Consider the following 9,623-nt stretch of genomic DNA (forward strand, 5'->3'; position numbering starts at 1 on the left):
CAACACACTTCAACAAAACATCAAAGCGACGAATCAGTAGAAGGGACGATACCAGGTTTGCTTGCATTGTCAACTTCGCTTGTCCAATCAATAAAATCAGGTACAGTGTAGGTATATAATTTACATAACACTCAGACCGCTCATGCTGCATAGCCTATCGCCTCAGTTGCGCCAAACTCATGATAGTACTCCTAGATAGAATACGAAGCCTGTCTGACTTCCAATGTATGAATATAAGTCATCCGCATATCGATCTACCTCCTATAGTGATCTGGATGCCTTTCGTACTCATGTGGTCTCAGTCCTCCCCTCATCATGTCCCTTGGGTCTCTTGGATCCCCCCTTGGGTCACCTCGAGGATCTCCTCGTGGATCTCTCGGATCATGGCCGGGATAAACAGGTGCTCCTGGCGGAGGCTGGGGTGGCCCGCGTGAGTCGTAGCTACTGATGGGCGTGTAGCTGCGGCCGGGGATCTCTCGAGGCGGGCCAGGGCCAGGGGTAGAAGCATAACGTGAGTATGGTTGCGGAGGTGGCACTGACTCTGGGCCACGCGACACTGTTGGTGGGTAGCGTCCTTGCATCTGATGCTGCTGCGGCGGCATGCCAGGTCCACTGGCAAAGTAAGAATTACGGGCCATCGTCTCTCATGGACATATGGTGAGCTTGCTGAGGCGAGGCTGTGAAGGTGGTTGTGATGGTGCCCAAGATGGCGCTGGGGTTTGAGGCTTGGACGAGGGATGTTGCGTAGGCCAGGGTTGTTGCTGTTGCTGCTGCGGTGGGGGTTGAGCATTTGGTGGCTGTTGAGATGCCCATCCAGGCGGCTGCTGCATGCTGGAAGGAGGTTGTTGAGGCGGCGGCCATGAAGCCTCGCGGCCACCCTGGGGTACTTCTCGTGCCCGAGAGGCCGATGGATGAAGCGCGTATTGCCCTCCTGGCGATCCGGCATGGGCTGGTTGACCTGCTGCAGCATATGAAGTCGGATATCCCTGGTTCTGGTACTGAGGAGGCCCGGGGGGTCCAGGAGGTCCAGGAGGAGCATATCGATGGCCACTTTGTGGTGAGTTCGTTCGGCTGTGGCTACTGGGTTGGTAAGGATTCTGCCTGTAGTAGTCTCTTTCTGCTGCTGCTTCTAGGGAGACCCCGATGGATGCCCTCGAACTGCCGATGTGCTGAGGCTGAGGGGAATCCGCATATGTTGGCTTGAGGGATGGCATTACTGGGGTTCCTCGACCGTAAGGAGAGTATGACTCTGCCTCGCCCCGTCGCATCTGAGAAGGCGGTGCTGGCCCTGGGAGCGTACGGCCCATGGCCTGGGGCGGAGGAGTAGGTGATGGTCTGGTAGGAGTGCTAGTCACATCACTGACACGCTTGGGTTGTGGAGGAGGATCGTCATTAAGCAGGGACATGATGTTGAGACCTCCCTTACGAGGCTCTGCTGGACGTGGCGCCGCTGCCGGTGGTTGAACTGGAGTGCCAGCTTGGGGTGTTGCCGAGCCATATTGTTCGTGCATCGAACCAGATGACGGTCTATGCTGGAGAGCAGACATGGGGCGGCTGGATGGAGTGTTCATCTGAGGTGATCGAACAGGGGTTTGCTCGCCCATCAGGTTTCGTACCGGCTGCACAGGGGCTTGTTGCTGCATAGGAGGAGCATAAGATGGAGGGCGTCCAGGCTCTTGCGGTGGCCTTGCCAGCGGCTGGCCCCCAAGACTTCCTTGTTGACGATGGCCAAACGGTTCGTAGCGATGCGGCTGTGGGGTCACTTCAGGCTCCTGCTTGACCCGTCTTTCTGACTGTCGAGCCAGTTCGAGCTGCTCCTGTTCGAGCCGCTGTATGTCCATCTTTTGACGTTCCATTTGAGCATTGTGTTCAATCATAGCTTCGCTCCGGGCTGGCTGTAGAGGCTGCGCGGCAGCCAGAGGCCGCTGCTCCCGTGGTTCCGAACCAGGAGGTCTAGAGGAAGCCTTCTGTGGAAGAGGTACCCGGACACTTTGCTCGCGGTCACGCTCTCGCTCGCGCTCGCCGTCGGGAAATCCGAATTGCCGTACAGGTGCTCTTAAAGGCCTTTGTCCTGGTGACATAGTCTGAGTTACTGGCTGGGTTGTTGAATGCTGTCCAATAGGCATGGGTTGCTGTTGGGGTTGGACAAGCGGTTGCTGCGTAACAGGTGCTTGGGCGATGGGGCTGCCATACATGCCAAAAGGTTGACCACGAGGGGGTTGAACTGATGGCTCCATCTTGGGTTGCGACGTCTCTCCGTGTAGATCGATACCCGGGGCAACAGCCAACGGCCGGGAAGCTGCAGCTGAACTGTCATATCTCCTTCCTCGGACGAATCGTGAGTTTTATTAAATTTCCTTGTCTCTCTCTGTTCTGTTTTTGTTTCGCTTCTGTTTTTCCCCTACCGTCATCAACTGGATTTGCCCTGATCCTTTTGACGGACGAAGTAATTTTTCACCTATCGAGCGCATTAGTAGTGGACCTACGAGAGACAGTCAGAACTTACCATAACTGCGGTTTTGGAGCCCATATGGGCTGCGATCCCTGTCCAATCCGAGCCGAACGAGCGCAGGAGGTGCGGGAAGTCATTAGATTCAGACACGCTCCAGTAGCTAGATGCCTGAGTAGGCGCTTTGCGCTCTGATGGCGGGTGGGCTAGGTTGAATGTAGCCATTGCAGGCTGAGGCGGTGGGTCAGGCCGAAGTGAAGGCGCTGCCATGACTTCAGAGATGGAGGATGGAGCAACTGACTGCTGTCGTTCGAGGGTTTGGATAGGCTGTTGTTGTGGTTGTTGCTGCTGCTGCTGCTGCTGCTGTACGGAGAAGGGGAGCTGTATACCAGCAGGGTGCTGCTCGAACTGACCTGGGAGACGATGGGACTCGGCGGCTGGAAGTGGAGTTGAAGGACCGTCGGTATTGAGCGCTCTGGAGTTTGACCTCGATCGTCCCTTGCCAGGCCCAGGGGCTGCGGCCAACGTCTGGTTCGCCTTGGCTGCCTTGGGCTCCTTTTCCTTCGGGCCTCTTCGCCTCTTTCTTCCATCCACTTTCTCGGGATGGTCGACCTTCGCGGACCCGCCACGTCTACCAGGTGTCGCATTAGGTGTCGAGTTCTCTGTGTCAACTGGCGGCTGTTCGAAGCCCCATGTAGGCGCAGCCGCTCGTCGTGGTCGTCGCCTCTCGCCATTTTCTCCCGTGTCGTGGTTCTCTTCCGTTTCTCCGTCTCCGTTGCCTAGCTCCGACACCAATGCACTGGATCGTTGCTTCGCTTTGCCCTTTCTGCGCCTCTTAGGCTGCTTCTTGAGTTTCTCCTTCAGATTAAGGTCCTTCTTGTTCATGTAGTAATACTGAATGCAAGAACCGAAATCACGATGCGGAATCGCTTCGGCAACCCGACCCCATTGCTTAGGTGCTTCCAAGTATCTCTTCTCAAACAAGCCGGCTTCTTCCTCAGTGAAGTTATTAACTGGAGGCAAAACCCGCCATGCTGATACCAACCGGTCAACAGGCGTGAATCCGCTCTTGTCGAGGTATTTGGTATTATCCTTCTCTTCCTGGTTCCAAATCATGTTCGGAATGATGGCTTCCTTATCAGTGCGATACTTCTCCTGCTGCATTCTAAGTTCGCGCTCTTTCCTCTCCTCGTCCTCGCGCATTGATGCTTGCAAAACTCGTTCCAAGTCTCTTTCGGTTGCGAAACGACGTCCACGACCACTTCCTTCATGTTTTGGCTCAGGCGTTACGGTGCCTGTAATTTCAATGCCTGTCGACACTGAAAACTTTCCACGACTTTTGACAGCCGCTGGATCATTCGACATTGTAAAATCTAGGTACCGTTCATAGTTGTCCTTATAGATCTTCCTGTCGTGGTCCTGTTCAGCCGACTTCTCCAGATGCATCTTGTCGAGGTGTTCGACCACAAAGTCGTCCAATGTAATGCTGGAGTCGAGGGTCTTTAAGAAAGCACTATCTTTGTCCCAAGGCATGCAGCTGTAGTCAGGTAGACTATCGATTGGAGGCGTGGTCATATACTGTCGAACGGTATCAAGGTTCATAAAAGAATCGTCTTCAGACTCAGTCTCGTCGTCGTCGACCTGTGACGGCGTACTAGGCGGTTTCGATGCTGTTTCCGTCGTTTGCAAAACTACATTCGGGCACACCACAGAAACAGGAGCACCTTCAATTGCGACCTGTCTATGCCCAAGAGCTTCAGCATTCTCTGTTAGATTCTCGGGGCGAGGTTCAGTAAAAAGTTCTGCAGGTTTCTCCGAAACAGCATCATCTGGTTTTCCTGGAGTAGGCTCAGGGAGGGCTTCGGTTGGCTTTTCCACCAGGGTTTGTGTCGGCTGTACACCATTCGCCTTTGCAGTTATGTCAACTGGCTTGTCCTTGTCAGACTTCTCCTTGTGAGAATCCTCGCACGCCCCCAGAGGTGTTCGTTCCGTCTTCTGAGGCTCAAGTGACTCTGTAGGCGCAGTCTCACTTGCTATGGAAGGCACATCCATGGCCTTCTTGTTGGAAGGAGATGGTGGACTTTCAGGTGCGACTCGATCAGTCTCAATAGGAGGCTCGTCGATATCCATATCTCCCGACTTTGGTTCAAGTTCGGGTGCAACGAACATCTCGGTATCCTCGTTCTCAGCCTTTTGTACAGGTTTCTCTGCATGATTCTCTTCCGTTTCTTCAGCAGGCTTTCCGATAGACTCTTCGACGGGTTTCTCGACAGGGTTCTCGATACGTTGTTCGTCAGACTTCTCGACATGACTTTGATCGGGCGTCTTGTCAAGATTCGGAGCAGCCTCTTCGTGGGAACTGTCATCAATCTTCTCGCCAGCTGCCTTCGCAGCATGTTCGACGGGTCTTTCGGTAGTCTCCTGACCAACTTGTGCCGAGGATTCTGGAGTGGGGGCAGCTTCAACAGGCTCCTCAGAACCCTTGACTTGAATAGAATGCTCGGGCCCAGGATCCAGCTCGGCCTGTACCTCCTGATGCAGTTCCTTTGGTGGTTCGGAATCAACTTTGTCCGTGCTGTCAACCGCGTCGGCCATTTCCACATCTTCCTTCTTTGCCTGCTCGATAGGTGTCGGGTCATGTATCTTTTCAATGACGCGCTTATTCACTGCCTCCGGTAGTTTTTTCACCATTTTGAGCAGTCCCTCCCCTTCTCCGATTATCTTGACCATTGAGCCGTGAGACAGAGCTGCAAACCGGGCCATGACTTGAGTTGGTAACTTCGGCTTCTCCAGTTTACTTAGTTCAGCCTCGGTCTTCCCAATCTCCATGTCGAAATAGTCGGCCATATCATCATCGTCGTCAGATTCGGAGTTCTGCTCCACAGGTGCTGGTTTCGGGGGAACTTCGAACCTGACCGCTCTGATTATTGGTTGCGAGCGTTTTCTTCGGGGCGCTTCCTTCGGAGCTTCCCTTGGGTCCCTTGCGCGTAGTTCTGACTCCTGGCCAAATCTGGGCATGTTCTCCATGGTAGGTGAAGGGCCAGATCGATAAGAATCCCGTCTGGAAGCATTAGCAGGTCGTGTATCTCTATCCATCGATGCCCTTGCAGATTGAGACTCCCGTTCGGACTTGACGGTTATTTCTCCAGGTTCCGCGCTATAATTAGTTCGCGCACGATTATCGTAATGTGGTTCCGACTTCGCATCGCTACTACGTGGCCGCCTTTCATCATCGTGATAATGATCATACTGGGAACTACCGCGGCGTAAGGGTGGGCGTTGTTGCACAAAGCTTGGTGACCTCATCAACTTAGGAGAGTCAGGCCCCTTCTTTAGATTGGGATTGATCCACTGCTTGCTAGAAGGCCTTGGTGGCGGCGGCTGCTGGGCTCTGGGACCAACTGGAATCGAGGGGCCATCATGCATCATGCCTTTACCGAGACCGACTGACGGCATTGTTGGGTCGTGTCCCGCTGACGGGGGGCGATCATTGAAAGCGCGGGGGGCTGTCGGCGGGATTTTTGTTGCAGCGCTGGCTGAAACATAACCCTCTCCAACACTCAATCCTCGATTAGGAACGGGTCCGAAAGCAGATGCAGAAGCCGCGGCAGGAGGCGGTGATACCTCTTTGCTGGAAAGTCCCGAGTCGTGTCCGGCATTGGCACGAGCCTCTAATTTGTTTCGGAACAGTTCACGGTCGCGGGGGTCGCGATCGTCTCGAATGTCTCGTCGGGTATCTGGGTCAGCATAGCGATCCATCCGGTCCATCCGGTCCCTGTCATCACGGTCTCTTCCCCAGCGACCTTCCTGAGACCGACTGCGCGGGTAGCGATCACCTCTATCATCCATATAAGGCCCTCTGCCGCGACCTCGCTCCGAAGACCAGTCACCCCTCCCACGACCTCGTCCTCGGTGGAAACCCCCACCGCGAGGGTAGGGTGCCATGCCAAACTGGGGATCGGAAGAAGATGATCCTGCCGAGGGAGGTCCTCCATCTCTTGAACCGCGTCGAGATCTATCTGCATCTACTCCCAAAGGACCATCGCGGTCTCGGAAATCTCTTGTTGGTGACCTTGCACGGCCAATAGGTGAGCGTCGTGATCTGAAATCTCTTGGCTCACGCCACTCTCTATCGCGCTCGCGATCCCGGTCGCGTTCACGGCTTCGATCATCATGGTACCGGTCACGGAAATCGATGTCTCTATCTCGACCTCGATCTCGGCTGTCGTCTCTTGAAGACCATCCCCTACCGCGCCCTCGCCCACGACCACCACGAAACTCTCCTCCAAATCCTCCGCCTCGAGGGCCACTAGGCGCATCGATCAAGGCTTTTGGTCCGCGAGGTGGTTCGCGTCGCAATGGGTCACCAAAGTCACGTCCTGGCTGAAACCCGCCATTACCTGCTCGGGCGTCAGACGGTCGGCGTCTGTCTCCGTCGTTGTACTGCGGAGTTCGGTCAAATCGGTCAGGCGAGCGGTCACGGGGTGATCTGGACCGTTCATAGCGTGAGTATCTTGAGGCCCTGGATGGATGAAGTCAGCATGAAGACGATCCCGCAGAGGGCGAATGGCGTAGGGACCGACTCGTGCGGTGATATTTAGAATCTCTCCTTCGCCGCATGACTAGAATTGAAAATTATGGGATGGGGCAATTGTTCGTACATTTCTCAAAGGCCGCAGGAAGCCCCAAGGAAGTGGTTATTTATAGGCAGCCCATGCACCCAGTTATGCAAAAGTCAAAATTATGACACCGAATATCGTGCGCCACGTAAAGCTCCGTAAGTTTAACACTGAAGAAATTGACTCGTCGAGATTTACTAAACTTTCGCAGGTCTTGTGTCGCCGTGTCGTACCCAGATCGTTGACGTCGCGTCTCGGTTACCAAAAAACACCCTTAATCCGTCGAATGAATGGGGTATCAAATAAGAAGTCAAAACAGACGTAGAACTTATTAGCGTTATTATATGCGAGCACCGTGTCCGAGACAAGTAAATCGCGATGAAATGAGGGTCGATATGCAAAGGCGACAGTACCTTTTGCGATAGAGGGATGGTTGGATGTAGGTTGAAGGTTTGAGGATCGAAGTCAAGCCTCAGGCGTGCATTTGGATCCTAGGGGCCTAAGCTTAAGCGACCCCATCCTGCAAATTGGAATGGACACTGTCGTGTGGCGCTTAGTGGTGGATGGAAGGGCTCCTCAGTGAATGTCCAGGGGCCTTGGCCCAGAATTGCCATGAGACGCTAGACCCCAAATAGATCTGCCAGTCGGAGGGATACATGCACGCCCACTTTTTGAAGCCCCGATGGACCCTGCCGTTTTTTTCAATGTGGAGCCCGGAGCCGTGATTTTCTCATGGAAGAAATCATGAAGATAAGAGTCACAATGTTATTAACGAATCATAGAATAAGTAAGTATCTTTAATGAGAAAAGCAAATCTGATGATACATTGCCATTGGGAAAACTCTTTTCATTCTTAAATTTTTTTATACATCCTGGCGTTGTGTTCAACATTTGCTGAGGTTTCGATTGGCCATTGAATTCTGTGTTGTCCGTCCACTATTTTACCTACAAACTTACGACTCGAAACATACGGCTCACCACTTACATCAACACCTTGGGTGCGAAATTTACGACAATGACTTCCAACTCCGATGCTCCGCCTTCGGCGGCAACAGAGGCCGTCTTGGTCAAGTCCGAGGAGATGCCTGCTGATGCTCAGAAGGTCGAGGAGTTGGACTTCAACAAGTTCAAAGGCCCCATCACTGCGGAGAATCTCTTCGAGGGCATGCGTCACATGGGCTTCCAAGCGTCTTCTATGTGTGAGGCCGTGAGGATCATTAATGATATGGTGCGTTTCGATTCAGAAACTCTATACTAGAGTTTCAAACTCTGAAAGGCACACCACCTTGGCTAACAACTGGTAGCGTGCATGGAAAGACCCGGAGACGGGGGATAAGACCACAATTTTCTTGGGATATACTTCCAACCTCATCTCATCAGGCCTTCGTGGTGTCCTCCGTTGGCTTGTCGAGCATAACCACGTGTCATGTATCGTCACCACGGCTGGTGGCATCGAAGAGGATTTCATCAAGTGCCTTGGTGACACATATGTTGGTTCCTTCAGTACCCCTGGAGCCGAACTCCGCCGCAAGGGTCTCAACCGCATTGGAAACCTCGTTGTTCCTAATGCGAACTACTGCGCCTTCGAAGACTGGGTCGTCCCCATTCTCGACAAGATGCTTGAGGAGCAGGAGGCTAGTAAAGGCACTGAGGAAGAGATCAACTGGACGCCATCCAAGGTGATCCATCGTCTAGGTAAGGAGATCAATGATGAGCGATCCGTCTATTACTGGGCATACAAGAACAATATTCCAGTGTTCTGCCCTGCCATCACTGACGGAAGCCTCGGCGACATGCTCTATTTCCATACTTTTAAGTCCTCGCCCCTTCAACTGAAGATCGATCTGGTTGAAGATATCCGACGCATCAACACCATTGCTGTCCGAGCCAAGCGGGCCGGTATGATCATTCTGGGTGGTGGTATCATCAAGCACCACATTGCCAATGCATGCTTGATGCGCAATGGCGCCGAGTCGGCGGTTTACATCAACACAGCACAAGAATTTGATGGCAGTGATGCAGGTGCTAGACCAGATGAGGCTGTATCGTGGGGCAAAATCAAGATTGGAGCTGATAATGTGAAAGTAAGTCGACACGTCTCTTCTACTCCTGCTAGCCACTGACCATTCACAAGGTATACATGGAGGCAACAGCATGTTTCCCCTTTATTGTGGCAAACACATTTGCAAAGGATATTGGAAAGTCTGACAAATAGAAAACAAAAGAATAGAACGCAAAAGTATGTCAAATAAAGTGTATTACAGGTGCGGACAACATGTGATCATCCGTCATCGCAAAGACATAATTGACAAAACACCGATATTGCTCCAAAGAACTCCAAAGCAGACATGAAAGCAACCGATTTCTCCTTGGGCCTCTGGTCGCTATAATGTGGAAAGACCCTAACGCCGAAATCGCCTTTTGTGAGTGTAAATGCAAACCCATGTGCCTAGGTAGTTGCCTTCGTTTCTTCGTGGTCGGTTTCTAGGATTCAATATCAACTCTAGCCTTTTTTGCTGGAGGCTCGTCGGTGTCGGCCATATCTTGCCCCTGCT

The 9,623-nt window shown here is 52.9% G+C and overlaps 3 protein-coding genes across 3 annotated transcripts in view; 1 reads left to right on the forward strand and 2 right to left on the reverse strand.

Moving 5' to 3' along the window:
• Nucleotides 1–25: 25 nt before the first annotated feature.
• On the reverse strand, nt 26–7,748 carry FOXG_00743 (uncharacterized protein). Its single transcript, XM_018377313.1, has 4 exons — nt 7,111–7,748; nt 2,507–6,971; nt 2,416–2,458; nt 26–2,299 (listed from the first exon to the last, which is right to left on the reverse strand). Coding segments are annotated over exons 1-4 (6,165 nt in total). The 5' UTR covers nt 7,113–7,748; the 3' UTR covers nt 26–644.
• Nucleotides 7,749–7,787: 39 nt separating this feature from the next.
• FOXG_00745 (deoxyhypusine synthase) lies at nt 7,788–9,478 on the forward strand. The gene is made up of 3 exons (XM_018377314.1): nt 7,788–8,296; nt 8,373–9,152; nt 9,203–9,478. Exons 1-3 carry the CDS (start codon nt 8,084–8,086, stop codon nt 9,281–9,283), a joined length of 1,074 nt encoding a protein of 357 aa, XP_018233017.1. The 5' UTR covers nt 7,788–8,083; the 3' UTR covers nt 9,284–9,478.
• Nucleotides 9,479–9,552: 74 nt separating this feature from the next.
• Nucleotides 9,553–9,623, reverse strand: part of FOXG_17942 (uncharacterized protein) — a gene marked incomplete at its 3' end in the record, with an annotated part of 986 nt that continues 915 nt past the window's right edge. Inside the window, exon 3 of the mRNA XM_018397962.1 lies at nt 9,553–9,622. Within this exon, the coding sequence (XP_018233018.1) occupies nt 9,553–9,622 (70 nt within the window). The remainder of the gene's footprint in view (nt 9,623) is intronic.

The sequence above is a fragment of the Fusarium oxysporum genome, chromosome 1 (genome assembly GCF_000149955.1).
Source record: "Fusarium oxysporum f. sp. lycopersici 4287 chromosome 1, whole genome shotgun sequence".
NCBI lineage: Eukaryota > Fungi > Ascomycota > Sordariomycetes > Hypocreales > Nectriaceae > Fusarium > Fusarium oxysporum.

Excerpts from the sequence above, each read along its gene's own strand:
- FOXG_00743 (XM_018377313.1), bottom strand. Across the intron at positions 2,459-2,506 it reads GCTCCAAAACCGCAGTTATG|GTGAAAAATTACTTCGTCCG; the intron begins GTAAGTTCTGAC and ends TGCGCTCGATAG. Across the intron at positions 2,300-2,415 it reads AAAGGATCAGGGCAAATCCA|CTTCCCGGCCGTTGGCTGTT; the intron begins GTTGATGACGGT and ends GTTCAGCTGCAG.
- FOXG_00745 (XM_018377314.1), top strand. The coding sequence starts at position 8,084 with ATGACTTCCAACTCCGATGCTCCGCCTTCGGCGGCAACAGAGGCCGTC. Across the intron at positions 8,297-8,372 it reads TGAGGATCATTAATGATATG|CGTGCATGGAAAGACCCGGA; the intron begins GTGCGTTTCGAT and ends AACAACTGGTAG. Across the intron at positions 9,153-9,202 it reads TTGGAGCTGATAATGTGAAA|GTATACATGGAGGCAACAGC; the intron begins GTAAGTCGACAC and ends ACCATTCACAAG.